The sequence below is a fragment of the Cavia porcellus genome, unplaced genomic scaffold (assembly GCF_034190915.1).
Source record: "Cavia porcellus strain 051 isolate PalLab524CR breed Dunkin Hartley unplaced genomic scaffold, mCavPor4.1 scaffold_9, whole genome shotgun sequence".
NCBI lineage: Eukaryota > Metazoa > Chordata > Mammalia > Rodentia > Caviidae > Cavia > Cavia porcellus.
Window position 1 is genome coordinate 31,357,090 of NW_026947492.1, and position 24,433 is coordinate 31,381,522.

At 33.8% G+C, this 24,433-nt stretch overlaps 1 protein-coding gene across 1 annotated transcript; it reads left to right on the forward strand.

Moving 5' to 3' along the window:
* Window positions 1-482: 482 nt before the first annotated feature.
* On the forward strand, window positions 483-22,591 carry LOC134477658 (caspase-13-like). The gene is made up of 9 exons (XM_063256149.1): window positions 483-759; window positions 7,110-7,364; window positions 9,970-10,079; window positions 10,810-10,983; window positions 12,178-12,412; window positions 17,040-17,183; window positions 18,467-18,576; window positions 20,067-20,170; window positions 21,838-22,591. The coding sequence occupies exons 1-8, from the start codon at window positions 753-755 to the stop codon at window positions 20,163-20,165; spliced, it is 1,134 nt and encodes a 377-aa protein (XP_063112219.1). The 5' UTR covers window positions 483-752; the 3' UTR covers window positions 20,166-20,170; window positions 21,838-22,591.
* The last annotated feature ends 1,842 nt before the right edge of the window (window positions 22,592-24,433 follow it).

Genomic DNA, 24,433 nt, shown 5'->3' on the forward strand with positions numbered 1-24,433 from the left:
CTTAGGAAACATTCCATGTTAAACATGTCACTGCTTTTTCTCTTTCTTGCCGGTTGTTTTGGGCAGGTATCTTTTGTGTGATCATTCCTTCTACTACAGGCTAGAACTGGTTCTATAAAGAATTCTGGTCTAGAATATCAAAAGGCAAATATCCAAAGCAGAACTGTCACATCCAGTTAACAAAAAATCTGACACTGCTCTTGGACACCTAAAGAAACTCATTTTGGGGGAAGGAGTAAGAAAAAGGTTCTAAAACTCTCTGCAATAGAAGATTAAGATGACAGGCAGAAGGCAAAGATACAATAAGCACAGTTTAAACAGAAGACAGAAGCTACCTGGTGACTTTTTACTGGGAAATGGAAAGTGATTCATTATATTCAAACTTTTAATAACTAGAGAGGGAGACATGAGAGAGTAAAAGAGAAGGCAGGATGAGGAGGAGTTCTGTGAGCCCTGGACAGAGCAAAGGAGCAGGAGGAACACAGGAGTCAGAGGAGTCAGGCCCTAGGACAGTGTTTATCACTTCTAGTTTTTAAACTTTCCTTTCCAAAGGAAGATATTAGAGTCCAGGACCAAGATTCCACTGTTACAGCGGCAGGGGACTTCCAAACAAGGAAACTGAAGTTCTGAGCAGCAGTTTCACAGCCTGTGGTCGTCCCCACCCCTGCACTTAGGAAACAGGCAGCAAGTTCCATTTTCCAGTGTGAGGCCCTCTCAGCCCAACTGCCAGGGAAGAGACTGAGTGGCTACCCATGGCGGGTGAGTTTGGGTCCCTTCCTGTAAAAGGATTTATTTACTGCCCTGTGATAGGCAGAAATAAGAAAGGGAAGCGAGCCAGGAGTGTTTAAGTGGAACTTTCCCCTTTCTTCGGTGTGTAATTAGAACCACAGGGTGTGGCGTTAGAGACACTGGAAGGAATAAAGAAGACTCCAGATCTCCTGAAGCCTGACAGGAGTTTTTTCAGTGTCTGGTAATGAAACAGTGGGTAAAGTACTGTGTGGAACAGCACTAGAGGTCTCTAAATCCACTCTGAAATCTTCCATATTTCCTCTTGATTCAGAATTTATGATTCGGGTCACAAGAAACAGATCAGATTCGAAAGCCTTGAGTTTACACCCTTAACCTATTATTTTGAATTATACTCTTGGTCTAATTGCTATCACGATCTGTCTGTGTCTCTGTCTATCTCTCTGCCTCTGTCTTTGTCTCTCTGTCTCTCTGTCTCTCTCTCTCTCTCTCCCTCTCTCTCTGTCTCTCTGTCTCTCTCTGTCTCTCTCTCTGTGTCTCTCTGTCTCTCTCTGTCTCTCTCTCTCTCTGTGTGTCTCTCTGTCTCTCTCTGTCTCTGTCTCTCTCTCTCTCTCTCTCTCTCTCTCTCTCTCTCTCTGTCTCCCAGCTCCCTTGTCTCCTAGTGTCCTTCTCTTCCTCTGCCTGCATGTAATACTCTGATTCATCCTGCACCCTACTCTCAGGACACCCATTTTACACACAAAAAAAACCTTGATCATTGGAAATGTTAAATAAATCAAACTTACCTAACTTATGATTAAGCATTGTTAAGAGATAGGTCATGCCTAAATTTTAGTCATTTGTCCCTATTTTGTTTTGTTCCTATAATTGACCAGTGATACAGTAGAGAATTATTGAACATCCCCTAAATTCAGAAGTAATACAGACCTAATTCATGGCTCCTACACTTCCACAGGATAGTGGAATCTAATAATAGGATAGTGATGTGAATCTAATAATAGTGTAGTGATTTCTTATGATAAGTGATAAGTGATAGGTTGGCAATCACAGTTGTAGTTGTATGAAATAAACATAGGACCACAGGAAGAAATGACAGGTTTTGAAATGGGAGATGCAGAGACTTCTAAGTAGACATTTTTGATAAATCACAAGACAGGTAGCATACTTAAAATGTAAAATGTGGATTTACTATCAGAAAGTAAGGCTGGATGAGAAAGCTTAGATTAGATTCAACTGAGAGTTTTCGTTATCAAATTTTAATATTAGAAATCTCACTCCGCTTCATTGTGAAGAATACACAAGAAGGGGATAAGCGTAGATTATAAGCATCTTGGAATAATTAAGAAAAGAAGCATGTTGATCTGAAGAGGAGAAATGAACTATTAGAACTGACAGAATTAGTTGGTAAGATGCTGCAAACATTTAGATAATGAAATAAAACTAATATACATTGAGATTAAAAGCAAAATATAAGTAAGGAAGAAATGTAAAGTCATGAAGTTTTGCTGATTTCTTATATTGGGGATTAGAGACTTTACTAGTGAGTAAATGGGAGAGGGGGATTAAAATGATTAAGCTTTTCAAGTTAAATCTAAATATTTTCTGAAGTATGTCATTGATAGTTGAATATGTGAATCTGAATACTGGTATCCACATCTAGGCTGAATCTAAAAATGTGTAAACTTTATATTTATTATTCAAATATAGTAGTTGCTGCAATGAAAATGTGTAGATTAAGAGAAGAAGAACTGAGGTCAAAACTCTAGTTTGCTTAGATTACAACTTATATGTTTTATTTTATTTGGTAAATATGGTATACATTTCTTATATACTATATATAGATTGAGGGATGATTAAATGGAACTAATTAATATATGTGATACTTCTATCTTTTTTGTGATGGGTGTCCCGGCCTGTGGGCAAGTCCACGGAGACCCTAGAAGGGGAGTGAGGATGAAAAGGAAATAAGAGACCAAAGAATGGAGACAAGACAAAGTCCAATCAAGTCTTGTTTATTCAAGAAATCAGTAACAAATATATAGGGTATTGGGGAAGAGGGAGTTGGGTTCTGAGAGGTCTGCAGGTAACTTAGCAACAGTGGCAAGACTGAGGGTCATAGGTTAATTCAAATTTTTAAATTTCCCATGCTTGGGCTCATAAAGTGAGCTGATTAGCATAATCCTTAATGAGCCAAACAAGCTAGGCAAGGTGCTGCTTACCTACCAAACTTAACTCCTAGAGGGAGTTAAGGTGGTGTGGACTGCAGATACAAGGTGGCAGCCAATTACAGGGCTTCCCACAATGGGAACACTTAAAATTCGTCTTGACAAACTTTCAAAAATAATATATATCATTATTTTTTATATTCACCATATTTCTCAATTGATCTCTTTAACTTATTTCTTCTGGTACTAAATTTTATTTCCTTTGACAAATTTCTAATTTTGGCCACTCCACTACTAAAACCTGCTAAGTGCCATTCTATTCTATATTTTTAAGAATATTATTTTTTTAAGATTCCAATACAAGTGACATCATGTGGTCCTTGAATTTCAGAACCTGATCTGGTCATTATTGATTAACATAAAGTCCTCTTGTTTTATTCATGCTTGTGTGTGTGTGTGTGTGTGTGTGTGTGTGTGTGTGTGTGTGTGCGTGTGTGTGCGTGTGTGTGCACGTGTGTGATACTAGAACTGAACTCACAATCTTGCACTTACCAGGCAGCGCTTATGTCACTGAGCTAAATCCCCAGCTCCCTATTCGTGCTTTTTCCTCATTTCCGAAATCTCTTTCTTAAAATAGATGAACAGTATTCCACTTTCTTTTTTCATTCCCATTCCATCGGACACTTGTGGTGATTTGATTCCTTTGTTGCTGTGAATAATGCTTCAGAGAACATTCAAACACAGCTATCATTTCGCATTGTTCAGCTATGTTTCCATATGGTTGGACCTATGCCCAGTAATGAGTTTGGGGGTTTCTTATTATCCTTAAGGCACACATTATTTTTCATAGTGGTGGTATGAATTTAGATTTTAATGAAGAACATGCATGGATTTCTTTTTATCTACATCCTCTAACAATAGACTGCTGACAGGTATAGGGAAATTTTCATTGTGGTTTTAGTTTGCATTTCCTTGATCTCTGGAAATGTTAAGTATTTTCATGTGGTCAGTCACGTGGTTTTCATATGTTTAGTAATTGTATATCTTCTTTAAAAACTATCAATTCAAGTCCTTTGTCCATTTTAAATCAATTTACTTGTTTTCTTATTATTAGTTGGAATTTCTTATTTATTTTTATATTAATGCCCTTTTGATTATGTGATTAACAAACATTTTTCCCCACTGTGTAAATTCTGTCTTCACTCTACGGATTGCTTGCTGTACAAAAGTTTTTGAGTTAAATCTCATTTGTTTATATTGACTTATAAACTCATGGTTTGCAGGTCATATCCACTAAATCTCTACCTAAAGTAATGATTTTCCTATTATGCCTTCTTTTGCAGTTTTCAAAATTTCTAAACACATATTAAAATGTTTAACCTCCTTGTAGCTAATTTTTTGATCTGACGTAAAATAATGTTCTAACGAGCATTTTTAATGCCAATACTAGTTCTCCTAGAGTCATTTAATTGTCTTTTCCTCATTTGTTGTTTTGTGGAATTTTGTAGGAAATCAACAAACTATAAATTATTGGGATACTTCTTTGTTTTCATGCCTATTTCATTGATTTTTTTGTATGCTATCATGCCAGTGCTATGCTGTTTTGCTTATTTTAGCTATGCAGCGTATATTAACGTCAGGTAATATAATTCCTGAAGCTTCATTCTGTTTACTTTGGCTATTCCTTTTGAATTAAAATTTTTCTACTTCTGTAAAAAACTAAATGGAAATTTGATAGAAATTCCACTGAACCTATTGACCTCTTTGTGTAATATGGGTATATTAACAATCTTAAGTTCTTCTAATCCATAAACACAAAATACCTATTTATACATTTTCCATTTACTTCTTCAGTATCTTGTAGCTTTCAGTGTATTTATCATTTACTTCAATGGTGAAATGTGCTCAAGTATTTTACTTTTTGTAACAATTTTAAATGGAATTGTTTCTTGATTTTTCAGAGAGTGTTGTTAGTAAGATATGTACAAATTTCTCTTTATTGATTTTGCCTAATATAACTTTACTGAACTGATTTATTAATTCTGTTAGAATTTTGGCAGGATTTTTAGAATAGTCTGTAAACTTGGACAATTTAACTTCTTTCCAATTCAATTTTTTTTTCTTTATTTTACTTACTCTTGCTAGGACTTACAGTAATACCTTGATAGAAATCGTCAGATTTATTACTCTTATATTGTTTCTCATTTTAGAAAAAAATTTTTTCAATTACAGATCATTAAATACGATGTTTGCTGTGAGTTTGTCATATTTGCCATTATTATGTTTTTAGCCTCTTTAGTTTATCATGTATTGTGTACTTCACTTCCTTTTTATCAGTACCAGGGATCGAACTCACAACTGCCTGCTTCCAAGGCAGGCGCTTAGGCCGCTGAGCTAAATCCCCAGGCCCACTATATCTTTTTGAAGCCTATGTGATCTTACCAGCTAGAATTGACCCATTTTTTCTTGTTTTCTTATAAAAATATCTTGTTTTCTTATAAGTAGCTATTCCCCAATTGTCATTTAATTTCATGACCATTATGTCCATCTTTTCCCCCAAGTTTGGCCAATAATTCAATTAACTTCTTCTCTGAGAGTAAGAGATATTTTATGAGGTTTTGTGCTGCTTCAGAGAGAAGATTCCTGTAAAATGATTGTCATAACAGGGGAGTATTAACTATTGTTACTGAAGCTGTGTCATAGTTGGCTATATTAACCATTGTGTAAGAACACAATTCCTAATTTGGGTAAGTTATAATTGAGCTGATATGTTACTTATTATTATATTATTAATTTTTTTTATTTTTTTTAAATGTAAGGTAAATAACTACTTCATTGAGATTTTCTGTGGTTCTGGCATAATGTTAGTAGACAACAGGATAAATGCATAAATAATAATGATATGACTTATCTTGCTTTTGATATATTACTTATTAGCCATAAAAGTTCATTGGAAATACGAACATTCATTATATTAATTGATGGTATATAATTTTTTCCTTATTTTATGATATCTATGTGTATTTCTATTACTTATTCATTAATAAACATTTACTGATAGAATAACTCTATATAACATAGATTATGAGACTGGAATTCTGGGACAAAGTGTTTTTTTTTTGTTTTTTTAATTAAGTTTACTGGTATATTTTAGATATACATAATGATAACATTCATTATAGGGAATTTGAACCTGTACATGGTATAGCTCGACTCTTTTTTTACTCCATTCCCCTCCCCTCTCTTTAATTCCTCTTCCCCTCCTGAATTACAAAAGTTTTGCCTCAATTTTTCCTACTTTTATCATTATTTCCTTTCTTTTCTTCCTCGCTTTTCTCATTTCACAGTGTTCTTTTTCAATTTTATAGCACATTTTCTTTAGACAATATAAATTATATCATACCTATCTGAACATTTAGAACGTTTGTGTAACTATTGCTGCAAAACTGAAAATAAATATGATAACCTGCCTTCCCATATATTTCTTCACTAAAATATATCCATAAATGTACAATAAAAGATTTGTTATTTGATACTCATATTCTATTTCTCCATAAAGTTTTAAATTTTCCTAAGGAGTAGTTAATTTATCATAATGAAAGTTTAGTAACCATTATATTAAGTGCTAAATTTTAATTGGGAATTAGCTCTTGGAAGAATGCAAAATCTAAATGCATTTATTAATTTATTATTTAATTTATAAATTAAGTGAGCATATTAAGTTTTAAAGTATGTACAGCACAAAAAATTGAAGATAGAATTTATGTAGAATTATGGGAATTTAAGGACAGAGTGTTTTAACCCTACAAAATACAGAACATGAGAAATACTTTACTGTGTAGTGGAGGAATTTACCATCTGGACAAGATCTTTTATTTTCTATGGAGCACACATTCTAGGTTGATCTCATTATCATCAAAGTTCTGAGAAAAACAATAAAGAATATGAAAAAGGTGGATGACACAGATGAAGACATCAAAAACAAACTTTAGGTGACAATGAATGATTAGATTCAGCTTGATATAATTTCAAGGATTTGAGAAAACTTATAGGTACAAGGAAATAATTGTATAGTTATTGGGGGAGATAATCAAATGGAATGTACACACAAGATAGTTCATACTATAAATATTGTGACTGATGAGGGCAAAACTCTTTAACTGGGATATTATTCAAGGTATATTTCTATTTTGACAGAAAAACACCAAATTAAACCACCACTTAAGATGCTGGAGCACATAGGCAAAGAATACCTCACTGGTATTTTGGAAGATATGGTACAGAAGAATGTGGTGAAGTTAGATGAAGAGGCCAAGAAAAGGTTCACGGAGGCCGAGCGTAGAGACAAGGCCAGGGTGTTTGTAGACTCTGTCAGACGGAAACCGAAGGAGGCAGGTCAAGCATTTCTCCAGACATTTTTTAATCTCGACAAAGAGACCAATGGTACAAGAGGTAAGACTGGAATCACTTGAAAATAAATGCCTTAACATTTCCAAAATCAATTCAAATCGCAGTCTCTTCAACTCTTTTCTGGGATTCCCATTCCATGAACAAAGCAGTGCTTTCACTGTAGGAGTATCTTACTTTTAAAAGCAACACTGTCTCTCATTGGATGGGATCCAGTTTCTTTGTGTTTAAGGTGTTTATAAAATATTCAACACAGAAACATTGTAGAAAGGGACACCCCAGCCTAGATTCTATTGCCTAATGAATTCTGTGACTTGGAGCAAGATTCTTAAACCTTTTCAATCGTCATGTTTAGCATTTGTTAGCTGTAGAGTATTCCAGTGTAAAGATACCATATCAGTTGGGAATCTAAAACACACAAGATATTCAAATTGACTTCAGAAACAGAATCACAAGAAGTTTTAAACTCTAAAATCAACCTATGTGATCAGCAGAGGCTGCATTAGGGAAAAAGCCCATGTAGAGCTACGATGTTCTAGTAGCCCCTATGCTACATTTAAATTCAAGTCACAAAAATGATCTGAGGATCCTTTAGGTAAAACAACTCAGATAAGTAGGACATTATATGTGCTTAAATACGGAATTATGTAAAGACTCTCACCAGATGAATGTGCATAGATACAATGGAATAGTTTCAAGCACAATCTAAAGGTTATGCAGTGAAGAATAGAAAGACTGCAAATTAATTTCTTGTTTGTTTCATTTTCAATACATGCAAAACATTGTTATATCCACAGACATAATCACTTTAACACCTACATGCCAAGGAACATGTCTTTGTCTTATTCTGTATTAATGGATTTGTTTGCAATTAATTATAAGAAAATTTTGAAAAGCTCATAGGACTCAGAAATTAAACATTTTGTCTAGATTTATAGTTTCTCCATTTTTGTTGTACTAACAGAATAATAGGGAATCTGTTTGAGAACCAGACTGTACTATCCTATTCACTAGTTGGTAATAAACAGGTTTGCCCTTATGCTAATTTTTCTATTAGGTATAGGATAACATTAGCAGGAAACACTTATTTATACGTGTGCACCAGTTTGTTAGCGGACTATTAACTCACAAAATTTTCTCTACTTGTAAATAAATAGGTAACTGCATAAAACTTGGATTAAAAAACATACCATTTGCCCAAGGATTATCCAGGGAAACTATAGGTCATCACATTGGCTTGATTTTCTGAATAGGATGTGAGAATATGTGTTACTGTTTGATGTATTAAAAATGCCCAAAAAAAACTAATATTTTTATGTGCTGTTTGAATATGCTGTATCTCAAGAATATGAGATACTTAGGCACTTATTCAAAAACTCATGAAAACAAATGAATAAAATAAGAAGATAGAGATATTATAAATATAAAAATGAGCAAAATTATAAGATCATATCGATTTTCTCATTTAAGAAGTACAAAGCCAGAGAACAGCTTGCTGAACTCGTGTAACTAAAGAGGAGTAACATAACTCTTTACTCCTTCTTCAATAGAATTTGTTATGCTGGATCTCAGTATACTTTTAATTTCTGTTTATAAGTTCCTCTTCTTTTTTTTTTTTCTTTGCAAAGAAGGGCTCAATTACTCCCCAGTGGCTTGCACAATCTCTGTCATATGAGTTTAAGCAATATCATAGTACTACATTTCTCTAGGAGATATACCGGGATGACTCTGAAATAGATTTACCACAAAGGGGAATTACTTTCTCTACATTTTAATGTATGTGTTCAAAAGCCTATTGTTGGTTTCAGAGCACTCTGCAGGCAAGATATGCAGAATTTGTCAGAAACACTAACAAAAAAAAATGCCCCTTTCACCTTGAATATACTATCATTATTTCTAGATGACCCTTCCTCATTAAATAGCTGATTTAAATTTATAAGGAATGATTAAGCTCATTTCCTCTAGAAAGGTTCAAAATTAAGATTCCTGAATGAATAATACATAGATGATACAGAATGCAAGATTTACAGTGTTTCATGAGTGCTCAGTGTGTGTAGTATAGACCAAAGGGTATTATCATTAAGAGGTGTTTTATTGTGCATTATGATGGATATAAGCCACATATGGGACTTAAATTCCTCTAGTAATATATAATGAAATAACAATATATATTAAATTAAAAAAGCATATTATTAAAAAAAAAACAACTTTCCCTGTTTATTTTATAGGGAGATATTTCAAATTACACATGTAGTTTGTGCTATATTCATAATGGTCAGTAGTCTTATAAATTTTTGCTTAGAGACAAAGTAAGACTACATGCATAAGTGAGTATCTTTGAGTAAATCACTAGAAAAAAAATCAATCAATTTTTGTTGAATGTGTAAAGGCCAAACTTAACCCCAAATCATGGAGATGTTTCCCTCCAAATTACTAAATCTATTTTTGTTTTGGGGTATTTTTTCTTTGTCTATCAAGAAATTTAAAATTCTTTACCAGTCACATGCATCTCCTTACACTGGAGGAGAGCTATTATCACAATCACTCCATACGAAGCTTTCTTCTTAAACTTTGCCTTTTTAAGAACTTTCAGATGATGATAAAGGTCACAAATAAAAATTGAACTCTATATTATGTCATTTATCCACAGTTCCTCAGGACAATGAGTGCAGAGCAATTGAGTCCTCAGAAACTACTGACACCCTCAAGACATGCCCCCCTGAGGAATTCCAGAAACTGTGTATAGAAAGGGCTTCAGAGGTACTGTGCAACATGCATACAATAAAATCAGAGCAGAAATATTTGCTGTCCCTAAAAGAATGAAATTCAAGGGAGTGAGGACAGGAGTAGGCTGTTCAAAAGATGCTTTGCTGTAAAGTTAGATATGTGATTTCATACAGATTCCAATTCCTATTAAACTCCGAACAAATTACATACCATCTTTTGTTTTGTTACTTATTATGATATCTGTTTGAGAATTATGAGAATTTCAAACATATTGCCAACTTAAAATATTTACAAAATAACATGCAGAAATAGTAAATGCTTGTATTCTAGTTGAAAGTTATAAACATGATGGCTATTGTTAAAATGCCATGAAAGTTCATGAAGCATCATAAATTGAAATGCTAAAAATAATACAACATTAATAACAGTACCTAGGGAAAAGGATATTTGTTATATTAGTTTTGAATAAGGCAGTGAAATCTTCACTTAGTTCTATTCCAAAACTAAAATCCTTGCTTTCATGGAAGTTATTATGAAATTTTAATTTTGAGCTTGACTAGGTGGAGGAGGAGGCACAACTAAAAATGATATTACTTTCCTCAAAATTCTTTACTATTTCTAGTGTCTGTCTCTGAGTTTGTAAGAGAGAATAAGATAGAGTTGGAGACTGTACAGCAGATGAGAATTAATAAAACTACACATAGGAGTCTGTGGGGATTTCAATGAATTCGAGTAAACATGGTTCACTAAAAAATTTCTGCAGATCTACCCAATAAAAAACAGAAATGAACGCACTCGCCAGGCTCTCATCATATGCAATGTAGAGTTTTCCCATCTCACTGTGAGGAATGGGGCTGAACAAGATGTCACAGGAATGAAGCAACTGCTTGAAGAACTGGACTACACTGTGACTGTGAAAGAGAATCTCACAGCCAGGGTGAGAGCCACACATGCACCTAAGCTCATGCGCCATCAAACATGCATTTCACTAATAAATTAGATCATAGTGTTAAAGCAAAGCCCTAACAATCTATGGGACTGTGTGTGTGTGTGTGTGTGTGTGTGTGTGTGTGTGTGTGCATACATGCTTTATATTGAAGGAATTAAATAGACTTTATCCATGTCTATTGGAGTATCAGATAGTCTCAGTTTCATGTAACTGCACATAAAATGATTGACATGGATATCTAATGAATTTTCATGATCTTCAAAATGGAATGTTCGGAGTCAGGAAAAAAAAATTCAGGAGAAGTGAATGTCACTTAGATGTGAATTAACACTAATATTAACTCTGCCTTTGTGGCAGGGATTCTGACTTTGTAGCAGGAGTTCTTTGGGACACAAAGAACCCCTAGTCACTGTGTATGCATGTGTAAATAAGAATAGAAAACATCTGTTTTGCTATGATCAACATTGGAGAGACGAAACCCAAATATAAGGAAAATGAAGATTTAGAGAAGTGATGTATGAATAAAACAGTAGGTGAATAATAAAAGAGAACATGAGAGAAAAGCGGAGAGTTGGGAACAATATCCGCGGAATCCAGAAAAGATTCTGTGGTTATATAACACAGCTGCCTAGGCATGATTATTAAGAATGATATAATTCTAGAAATATGTAAGGCAAATGCCTTGAAAATACAGCAAGAGAGGCCCAAGTATCAAGGCTAAAATGAAAATACATCTGTCCTGGAAGAAAACAGATAGAAGCATGCTACAACCACAGTTAGTAAGAGAAGCAAGCATAGAGGAAATTGGAAAATAATCAGGCAGAGTTTAATATTATTCTTAGCACATGGAAAGGGATTTAGAGAGAAAGTTAATTAAGTGACAACACAGTTGTGTCATTGCATAAGGAGAAAAAAGGCAAACATGAAAGAAAAAAGTAATATTACTAATATAGTAAATATACAATATATTGACTAGACAATCAGTATCAGTAAGAAAAATGAACTTAAAATCCATTGCCTGATAAAGAGAAAGTGAAACATTTGATGTTATTGAGTGCTGCTAAGTATGGTCACCTTGTTCAGCTCATTACATTATGTTTCCTATACTGCTCAAGGTAAATCTGGTGGGTCAAACTGATTTTATTACTCATCCAACTGTAGTAAGACTTTGCCCTTTTCCAGGACATGGAGTATGCGCTAAGTGAATTTGCTGGCAAACCAGAGCACAAATCCTCAGACAGCACATTCTTGGTTCTTATGTCTCATGGCATCCTGCATGGAATCTGTGGAACTCTTCATAGTGATGACAGCCCAGATGTGCTTCAGTATGACACCATCTTCAAGATATTCAACAATCGCTCCTGCCCAGGTCTAAGAGACAAACCCAAAGTCATCATTGTGCAGGCCTGCAGAGGTGGTGAGTTATCAGCCAGGAAATCTAATAGTCCTAAAGGTGTTTCCAGAGGAAAAGCTTGCGTGTTTTAAGTAACTGATAAACTATCACAGGTCCCAACTAAACATAAGCTTTAAGAAATTCTTCCTGAAATGGTGTATTGAGAAACTGGCTGCTCAGCTCATGCATTTTTATACAGTTTTCAACTGTGGTAAGTACTACAGTGGTCTTCAGAATCTCTTATTAATCAGGTAGTCAGAAACAGTGAAGCCTTGGCATTAATCATTTTAATTTCAGCTTTAGCTCTAATTGTATAAACATTATTTGGCCTGAATGGATAGGTACTTAAAAATAAGGCCTTTCTTCAGAATAGTACTTATAGCTTCCATACCCCATTCTTACCAATATATGGATCATCTAGACAAACACTCACTCACTCAGAATCCTTGAAATTAAATATACTGCAGATAAAAATTAACAGATATATATAAAATATCCCATCAAACAGCTAGAAAATATATATAGTTTTATCACATCAAGGAACTTTTTTTGATCTAGATCATGTATTAGAAATAAACAAGGCTTGGTAAATTTAAAAATAATGAAATAATTTTCTCCATCTTTTGAGATTATAGTAGGAAGGTGTAAAACTAGAAATTAGCAGCAAAGAAAAGTGTACAAACAAATGGATTTGTAACAGTACATTCTTAACCCAAAGAGTTACTGAAAAAATCATGGGGGCAAAGCTAACCAGAACCAAATGGAAATTGGCACACAATATACCAGAACAAATCAGATGCCGCAGAAGCAAACTAATTGTGAATTTTATAGTAATGAGAGACTTCATCAAAAGGTGAGAGACAGAGAGAGAGAAAGAGAGAGAGAGAGCTCAAGTGAGTAATGTAAGATGAAATTCTAGTTTCTAGAAAAATAGTAAGGCAAATTCAATATCAATGATACAATGTAAAAAACTAATAAGGATAAGTTGAAAACTAAATGTAGTAGAGACAAAGAATTAAGCAAAAATTTCTATTAACAAAAAGGTTGATTTTTTGAAAAGATAGCTAGATTGGCCAAGCCAAGCGAAAGAAACAAAAAGAAAACCCAAACATATAAAATGTAAGTCAAAAATAGTGATGATGTATTACAACAGATATCTCTAGAGAATCATTAAGGAATATTTAGAAAAATATTCTTTTTTACCTTTAATTGGAAGATACTTAAAAATGGTTACATTTCCAGACATACATGACTAACCAAGATTGAAATAAAAGTATATGAAAAAGATAAATAGATCAATAGCAAGTAATCAAATTAAAGCAGAAATATAATGGCTCAGTAAGGAAAAGCCAAGTATTGTATAAAAGTACAGCCGAATTGTACTAGATTTTAAAGAAAAAATAATAGCGATGCTCCTCACAATTCTTCATCAAATATAAATAGGAAAGAAATGCTTCCAAATGAATGACATAGATCAGTACTATTCTGCGGCTGGAATCCAATGGGGACACATCAGTGCACATAAATGAGTAAGTCTCCATGAAACTATAGAATCAACTATCCTCATTAAAATTAATTTTCAGTGAACTCCCCACCATACTGAAAAGATCATTCACTGTGATCAAGTTGATTTCATTCCAGGGATGCAATATTTGTTCAACAAACACAGAGCAGTAAATAGCACATAGATAGAATAAAAGATAAAAATCAAAGATGTGTAAAAATCCATCATTACATCCCATCATGAAAAAATTTCTGAATAATATAGGCAAAGATGCATAACACAAAACCAAATAAAAGCTATGTATGAGAAACACATAGTCAGTATTTTACTGAAATGCAAAAATCTGAAAGCAGTTCCTCTATTACACAGAATAGGCCAGTGATGTCCACTGTGATCAATCTTTTTCAATAAGTACTTCAACTTTTAGCAGAAAACCTTAAAGTTTATACCAAAAGAATGTCAGACTTGATAAAACTAAGAAACTGGTAGGAATTGAAAGTCAGCATAATATACTCAGTAACTTTCCTTTACATCAACATTGAACTGGTTAGAATGGCATCAGAAAAGCAGTCTGATTCACCATAGCCTCAGGCACATACATACATACATACATACATACATACATACATATAAGTGAACTTAATTTAGGATGTGAAGTTCCTCTACAATGAAATTATAAAAAGGAAAAAAATCATAGATGGCACTCAAAGGTAAAAATATTTCCCATAAAAATGTATTGTGATAATTAATATTGTTAAAATGGTAATATTGCCAAATCTATCCATAGCTTTGATAAAATCTCCATCAAAAGGATGATTATATACTAGTTCAGCAATCCTAAAACTCACAGAAAAGCATAAAAACATAAAAATTCTGAAGCAGCCATAACAATTATGAACAAAAAGAAAAATGTTGCCGGAATCATAATGCTTCATTTTAAAATGCTATGAGCCAAAGCAACAAAGCCACTATGGTGTAAATATGGAAATGAACAGAGTGAAACAGAGGATCCCAAATAAATTTATGCATCTATATCCAACTGAGAAAGAATAAAAATGCAAAAAAAATATACAGTGGAAAAAAGAAAGGGTATTCAAAAAATGCTTTGGAAGCTAGATAACCACATTTGAAAAAATGGAAATGCTAGCCTTGTCTCACATGATATACAAAAATCAACATAAAAGTGATGATATCCCTTAATGTAACACCTGAAAGATTGAGGCCAGTCGAAAAAAATATATGGTACAGATATATAGATATGGACAGAGGCAATGATTTGCTATATGTGTAGCACAGCAACAATTCAAACAAAAGAAAGAATTAAAAGACAAATTGGATTTCATCAAATGAAAAACACCTGTACTGATAAAAAGATATTGAACAGAATTAAAAAACAGGCTACAGAGTGCAAGAACATGTTTAACAGCTATTCATCTTACAGAGGATTAATACATGCAGTATATAATGAACTCAAAAAGTAATGAAAAAGGATAAATAATTGAGTCAAAATGGGCAGATTTCAATGGATACTTCTCAAAAGGAAAACTGTAACTTACCAATATACCTATGATGAAATGCTCACTATCTTTAACTGTCAGGAAAATACAAGTCAAAGTGACATTGATATTTCATCCCATTTTGGTCAGAAAACTATTTTCCCAAAAACAAAAATCACTCATACTGGTGAATATGGGGGAATATAAACCCCTTTACAGTATTGGCAAGAACATAAATTTGTATCTTCACTATGGAAAATAATCTCGAGTTTCCGAGGGAAAAAAAAAATATACAGAACATGAGATCAAGAAACAAAAAGTTAATTGTGTATCCAAAAGACATGAAAGCTTACAAAGGAGATTCTAAATAACAATATTTGTGAAAACACTTTTGAGGATGCTAGCACAGAATCACCTCACTTGCACTTCAACAGATGAAAAGATAAAGATAACCTGGTATCTCAAGAAGAAGTACTGTTTACTCATAAAGAAAAAGATTTCACATCACCTACAGAAAAATGAATGGAACCAGAAGACGTCAGGTTAATTGAAATAAGCCAAACAGAAAATGACAGGTATTATGCAAACTGTAAATGAATTTAAGCTAGATTAGGACCTGTTCGAAAATGGCACTTGGTTTGTGGAGAGAGCTGAGAGACTGAATATTAAGAGATGACAGAATCTGCGGAGTGGAAATGATCATGACACAAAATGTGTGGAAATGACACAGTGACACACATTAATTCCAACAGTTAACATGTGTTAAATTCTATAATACAACATTTTAAAAGATAAGATGCATTTATGGTGTAATAATGGATATCTTCTTATACCTTATTGATGGGTAAATGACTGTTGGTTCATGAGTCATGGATACATTATTATCAAATATGTCTTTGTATGCATTCTTTATTATAAATTTGATTATGATAACTTGGAACTAAATCTTCTAAGCAAATATGATCGATTTACAATCTGGTAGCCATTCTTTGAAATTATGTAGATGAGACTTTAACTCCTTTCAAATCTCAGCATATAGCTTCTTCCACATTTATACTCTCTATTTTCAACAGGATATCTTCACTATTTACTGGCATGTTTCTTAATGACAGTAGAGATAAAGCCAAATATTCTCTCTCTCTCTCTCTCTCTCTCTCTCTCTCTCTCTCTCTCTCTCTCTCTCTCTCTCTCTGTGTGTGTGTGTGTAGTTATTTAAAATAAACATTGAAAAACAGGTGACTTGTAGTGGTAGTCCTCAGAGAGGCACAGCAGTATTGAAAGGTGTTTTTAGCCTCTATTAGGAGGATGGCAGTATGCAATATATCAAATAAGGGGGCTTTCCTTAGGTCCTATTTTAGAAATTCAGTATTATTTTCCAATTTTGTATAGTTCCAATTTATTTTTTTTGCTTTATTCAATTTTCTGTTTTGATTGGTTTTATTCTGTTTTGTTTTATCTGATTTTACTATGTCTGATGGAGTGGTCAAGTATAATGAAGATATACTATGGTAGCTATTGTTAATTTCCAATTATCCTACATCAAAGTTTTTGTGCCACTTTCACTGCTTTGATGTGATGAGATTTACCTGTTTTGCTTTGTGAGTTTTATTATCTTTAAAATAAAATTTTAAAAAAGTTGTTTTCTCCACAGTAAACCCTGGGGGAATGTGGGTCAGAGATTCTCCAGCAGCCCTGGAAGACAGCCTTGCCCAATCATCAGAGAATCTGGAGTCAGATGCTGTTTATATGACCCACGTGGAGAAGGATTTTATCATTTTTTACTCCACAACCCCACGTAGGTGTCTTTAGGGTTCAGATGGGTGTTGTTATGGGTCTCTGATTACTGTTCAGTGCTTCTAGGAAATCAAGGTGAACTCTGTAAGTTAATACTCTGAGACAAATGTTCAGTGTTATCAATAAATTTTAATTATTATCTGCTCTTAGAAGTCAGATCTGCTTATATTTACACACGATTTTAATTTTTTATTACATAAGATGGTAATTTACACTCAAGTATATTTAAAATATAAAGCAAATCATTATTAATAGAAACCCTTATTGGTTAAGTTTTCTGATAAATTCAGTTAGTGTTTTTCATTAGATATTTTATAGATCCCAGGATTGGCCATCCTTTCTGAAATAATATACTCAAATGCATCTCTCCATATGTTGTGTCATTGTATAAATAGAGGAATGTGGATGCCCTTTTACAACTGGAAGAAACTGGCACAGTGTAGATTATTATGTCTAATGTTAGAGAATACTGGTTAAGATTTTGCATGTAGCATATATTTAAATTTTCTAATTTACCAATTTTCAAGTATCACTCTAAAACCCATTTCTTTCAGATAAAAATGGCATGCAAAGAAACGTGTAGATATACTGTATAAAAATAACAGATGAATATAAGAAACCATCGTCACAATCTGTGCCACAAAAACATTCTTATCCTATGAAATCTTCTTGATTTCTCTATTATTATTGTTTGCATGTATTAAAGATCTATGCTATGAACATACTTTAGACATATGATATAGTCTAGTCATTGGCACTATGTGTAGAGTAGTAGATCTCTATGACTTCATCTTTTATTACCAAAACTCTGGCTCAGTTTGTGTATTCTGTCTATTATGTTGTGAAAGAAAGCATGACATGAAATATAGATCAGCATGGAATTGGAAGGTCATTTTTTTTTTTTGAGGCTTACTCACTGTGGGAACTTGAGAAAGTTCTTTTTTCCTGCTGACTTCCTATTTTTCTCTCCCATAGATGGGCTAATTCTAATTATCTAGCCAGCCCTGTTCCATAGACTGGCAAATGAGAATAAGACACATTGTAAATAACTTATAGACTCATCCAATCTCCTGGAGTTCTCTTAAGATTCCACTTAACTCCTCTGCCAATTTTTTTTTTCTCTGTAAAAGTGACTCAGTGTAGAGGAAATAAATGTTTCCTATAAAAATATTGTGACAATTCCTTAGTTATACTTATCTCTTCTTTTTCAAGTCTAAAAATCCAAAATACTAACAAAACAGTAAGAGACCATAAACTAACATATACCACTTTGTGTCTTCATAGATAACATTTCCTGGCGAGACAGTACAAAGGGCTCCTACTTTATCACACAACTTATCACTGGTTTCCAGAAATATGCCTGGTGTGATCCTCTACAAGAAATATTCCGGAAAGTATGTTTCTGTTTCCCTTCAAATAACTCCTAAAAAACTATCCCTCTGCACTTTTCACACTGTAATAGCATACTTGTCCAGCAGGACAATGTGGAGCACTGCCACGTTTCTGTCGTGCAAGTGATTAAATGTAATTTGGAAAAAGAGCTAAATACTGCACAGTGGGAGATGAAAGTAAAAAAAAAAAAACACAATATAAAAATATCAGCTTTTTTGAGGCTATGAATCTCCAACAATGTAAAGTATATAAAGTTAACTTCCATTTTTTTTTCATGTATGAAATAAGTACATGTCATATATCCTGTTAGGAAACAGGCTGTATATTGGCTTTACCACAGTAAGAATCATCCTACCTAAAACTCACATTTTTGTGAGATACATGAATTCTAAAAGATGTAAGTTATAAAATAAATATATGATTGAAGATTATCAAATATCCATAAAGAGAAAGATCTATACTTATATGAGAATGAATAAAATTAAATTGCATGATGCAGAAAACTTCTTCAGCTGAGAATGTTTTTTATTTTCCTTCCCCATCCTTAATTAACTTTTTTCATTGCTTTTACTCTTATTCACCAGGTATGTAAACGTTCATGTGTTTGGTTGTTTTTTACATTTTTATTTTATCATTAAAATCCTTGCCTCATGAAAGCAAGGATTTGTTTAATATCTCAAAATACCTGATACAAAGTAAATAGTAAATAATGTTGATTGAAGGAAAAATAGTTAAATAAGTGGATAAATGCTTAATCTTTTGCAGAAAAGGGAATTAATTTAAGATCCCAAGGAAGGGTGGTTCATTTAAATTCAAAACTAAAGAAGACAGTAATATTCTTGTAAGAAAAGAGAGACATATCTTTATGAGGTTAGCATACATTACCTTATTGAAGAAGTAAACATTCATGTGCATAGAGACCTTGAAATATATATTTTGCTGTTTGAAAATGGATTAGAACTGACAATATCAACAATATAGTTAGAAAAGAATAGAAAAAGTGCATTTAATGTGTTTCACCTTTATTATGGTCAAGGCAAAAACCTGTCCAGGTCTACTTTTTGACAGAAATATGAAAGTTGTTCTTCAATCAAGCCTGACAGAAAAGACTCTCAGATTGGAGGGTATTTGAGTTGATAGAGGAGTCAGCCTGGGAGGAGAAAATTTGAGGTGTCTACAGATTCACTTCTCCTGAACAGATCTGAAAGAATGATGGTCAGGTCTGTAATTCAGAATTGGAAAATTGCAGAAATTGAGATGGAGATGGAAAGGACTTGAATTAAGGATACAGCATTGATATAAAAACCATACACCTACATGGCCTGAAAGTCCTAAGAGATCAGAAATTGTGATAGAAAGCTAGAAAACCTGTAGCTATAAACCCGTCAACCTCATCAGCATCCTTGATAACTGGAATTATCTGTTTTATATTATGAAATGTCTTTGGAGATTATTTAAACCAATCTCATCTAGATCCTGTCTTTGGTTTTAGGTTCAGCTATCATGTGAAAAGCCAAATGGTATAGCCCAAATGCCTACTATTGGTCGATCAACCGTGGGAAGACTATTCTACCTCTTCCCTGGCCACTGAAAATAGTAAGTACAAAGAATTACTGATTTCAAATAATACAGTGAGAAGATAATATTGATGCTGAGGTCCAGTGTCCAATGACATTTGACTATGTGGAGGATAACGCTGTGTTCTTTGTTATATCAAAACCAAGGCAATAAATAATAAACAATGAAGGACCCAGGGTACCAGTTCATAGCATAAAAATGTATTTATTCTTCTATTATTTATATTATTATCCCTTGCCATCCCTTTCCTTTTTCCCGCGCACAGAAGCACACACACACACACACACACACACACACACACACACACGACACACGAGGGGGGTGGAATTAAAAAATAAAATAAAACAAAACAAAACATAAAAATGAATTATTTGTGTAGAGATGAATTCTTTGGGCGCCAAATGGAAGAGATTCCACATGGATGATGTAGTTCTAATATTACCAGACTTGAATGTTTGTATCTCGTGATGCTGGGATCTACTTGGCACAATATGCTCACAATGTGGATGGTGGATTGCTCAGTCAGTCATCAGACTTTCATATATTACTCAGAAAATTTTAAGCTTCAATGACAATGCTCAAACATTTTTGATGAAAATATTTAAATGAGTAGAATGAGTTTAAACCAAATGATTAGTATATGCATAAAATTTCAAATTACACAATTTTATATTAATAAACTACCTTACAGAAAAATAATTTAAATTGCATTTATTTTAAAGATTATTTCCATACTGCAAGAATTTATCTGCATCATCTCTTATTTCTGGGTTTTGATACTCATAAATCTACATGGATATTGTAGGAGAATAGTCTTTGTTGCCTAATTCATACACAGTAACACTTTGAGAATTGAAATTTTTTGACTGGTGTTTATCAACATTACTATTTCCCAAGTTTTGTTATAAATGCATAAAATAAACTGGCGAACAAAGTAAATGAAATCCAGACTGTAAGAAAGTTTAAATTCTAATAATTAAAGATATACTCCTGGTAGATAAACAGAAACATTTACTATAGTTGAGAAAAATAATATTGCAGCAGGAAAACACATGATCAGCAATGGTTCACAAAGCAGTGGATGATGTACTGTCTGACATAGATAAATTATGAAAGGACTGAGGATATAGCTCAGCAGCACAGAGCCTGCCTGGCAAGTGTGGGGCCGGTTTAATCCCTGGTACAAAAAAAGAATAAAAATAAAATTTAAAAAATATGAAAGACATGTTTGAAATGAGGAATTCAGATAGAAAAGAAGAGAAAGAGTGGGGAGCAAATCTCACGGTTGCCATAAAGGGTATATCTCACGCCAGGACACAGCACAGACAAATGCTATGCACTGTGGCGAAATGTGCCAAAAGTGTTTAAAAAGCTGCATGGAGACAGGGAGAGTACAGGAGAATAAAAGGAGGAAATGGAAGGAAGAGATTAGACACAGGGTAAAGAGCTGGAACACACGAGCTTTGTGAAGAGACAGGAAAGCTTTTAAAAAGTTTTACCCTGTGTGAGAAGGAAACCCCTTCACGTGCTTTTCAGCAGTTCAGTGATATTCCTTATGAGGTCAAAATGCATGGCAAGTGTTTAAAATAATTTCTTTCAGTGTAAGATACACAGCCATTGATTCCCCTTAGGTACTTCCCCTCACTCTAAGCATTCTTACCCCATTGTTCTTATCACTTCTGTAGGAGATCTGGACGTGCTCTTCATGGAGAAGAAATTACAGTAAATGTTGCTGCTCAGCGATGTCCAACAGAATGCAGGCTATGATCATTATGGTGTGTCCCCAACTGCCTTATTCTCCTGACTGGAACCAGTGAGTTCTGATTCTTCTCCAAAGTGAAAATGACCATCAAATTGAAACATTTTGAATTAAACAGGACATGGAGGCACCCATGATTGTACAAACACTTAGGAAGAGGACTAGGACTTTCAGAACTGCTGCAGAAGGATCACGAAGAGAGGGTATTTGCTTCCCCAAGGGGAAGGTTGAAGTTTAATGACAATTTCTTTTTCATTGTAACAATGTATTTACTAAATATTAATCATGCATATCATTCATACCTGATAAGTTTGCTTTCACGAAGGCACCTTCAGACATTATCCCTGAATACACAGCAGAATATACAGATGGAAGTGAAGGGGACTGGCCAGCACATGTGGAAGACAGAGAAGACACATGATGTGGGATGAGATGAAGGCTGAAGGACATAAGGACCCTTACCTGCTCGTGTTTTGCTCTCCAGCAGAAACCACAGGCAGCTCTCCTTTGTCAGTTCAAGAAGGATATTTCCAAGTAAAGCACATGGATTTAATGTCATATGATTCAATATAAAAGTTTTTCAGAACAAGTCTCTGTCAGCATGTCTATCACTCTCTAGTGAAAGCCATAGGAATATCACTTTAATGAAAATAAAAATAAATTGTTCCTGTGAGAGAACAGTCGTCTCACCTGGTCTTCATAGCATTCCATCTCCTAGCTTCTTCAGAATTCTAAGGTTCAAGGAAAAATCGCACTGGGTCAGATGCTATATAAAAACTATACTAAATTTTATAAACTGCATATCTAAATTTTCTGAGTTTATGCTAAAGAACTGTTTTCTCTTACAATTCCATCCGTAAAAAGCATCTGAATCATTGTATTTTATTCATTTTGAGGATTCCATCTACTATGTGAGTATGAACTATGTAAAGAGAGTTCCTTGAGAGTGACCTTGAAATCTCCTCACTAAATCACATCAGAGTCAAGGCAGTTTGCTCACCCCCAAGAACACCAATGTGGAGGCAGCGCATTCCTTGTGTTTAAGTCACATGGCGTCCTGGATGGATTACGAGAAACAAAGCACAGAGATGAACAGCAGGTGTTTTTTTTTTTTTTTTTTTGGCCTTTTTTCATTTTTTCATTTTTACCAGTACCAGGGATTGAACTCACGACTGCCTGCTTGCAAGGTGGGCGCTTATGCCGCTGAGCTAAATCCCCAACCCCAGGTGTTTTTCAAAATGACTCTCTATCACTGCAATATTCAACCACTTATTTGTAAAACTCTGAGAAACAAATGAAGTATTTCATCTTGTAGGCCTGCCAAGGCAGTGGGGCTGAATCAGGACCCCAAGGAGTGGCACTACACTTCTCTCAGCCTGGTTTCCCAAGAAGTGTGAGGGAAAGATAGAGTTTAGTATTAGTTTAGTATTCCTCTTAGGTGTAGTTAAAAGTGGAACAGATTTAAAATATATAGAGTTTTTTTTTTTTTTACATAAACAGTAGGTAGCCAAGAATAATAAGAAATGTCACTATCATATTGGAATAGAGTGTTAAAACCTTAGGAAGATCCTGTATTATTGCAAGTCAATGAGGTCCTTTCTCTTTGTTAATTCTTGTACTTATTTCTTGTACAGTTTTGGTTATACTCAGCTTCTACATCTTTAAGAACTGTCTGTTATAACCTCCAGCAAATTAAATTTTTCTGTCTTATGTCTTTGATCATGTCGATCTTAGTTTAGTACACAGTGAGAGATACGATCCTCACTAAATCTTCTGTATATTGATAAGCACAACTATATACTGTTAAAAATTAAAAATTAAATAGAAAAAATGAAAATTAAACAAAAATCTCTTTTCCTAATAGATAAAAATCTAATCTGCAATGATTATTTTATTACTGTTGTAATTTCATGGGAGTACCCATGTCATGGTACTGGGTGTTTTCATTCTAGCTGTCATACTATCACATGTCTAATATTTCTAGTTTTTAATGAAAAACTGAAAATTGTCATTATCCAGGTCAGCTTATGGAGTAAAAAATTGCATGTTGTTTAGTGTAGAAAGCATACACATTATTTTCAAGTTTACCTTTGAGATTTTTTAATAATTATCAGATCCTGTACCTTGAATGTGACACTCATCGGGATCTTCCTGCTCTTGGCTCTGCAAGTCTGCTTTATTCCAGGATCATTCATAGCAATAGTTTGTTTTCTATCATACTTTACTTCCATGAGGGGATATAATTCTAAGAGCAAAAAATATATAAACTCTTCTCGGAAGCTCACTCAAGCAACGCAGGACAAAAGATATCACACAGGGCTGTGTTATCATTTGAAGATGTGATGATGGAAAGATCAGATCTCTTTTCTAGCTCGCTTTTGAGTAGTGTAGAATAGTGGTTAATAACCTTTGTTTCTTCATTGATTGTTTTCCAAAGACTGTTCGTTTGTTAATACATGAGCTTCTTCACAGGATAGCTCACAATAGGACAGCCTCCAACACAGTGAATAAATTGAAAATAA

What these genes read in the sequence shown, in the direction of transcription:
- LOC134477658 (XM_063256149.1), top strand. An exon ending in GTATAGAAAGGGCTTCAGAG is followed by an intron (nt 10,080 to 10,809) that starts GTACTGTGCAAC and finishes AAATTTCTGCAG; the next exon opens with ATCTACCCAATAAAAAACAG. An exon ending in TTTTTACTCCACAACCCCAC is followed by an intron (nt 17,184 to 18,466) that starts GTAGGTGTCTTT and finishes GTGTCTTCATAG; the next exon opens with ATAACATTTCCTGGCGAGAC.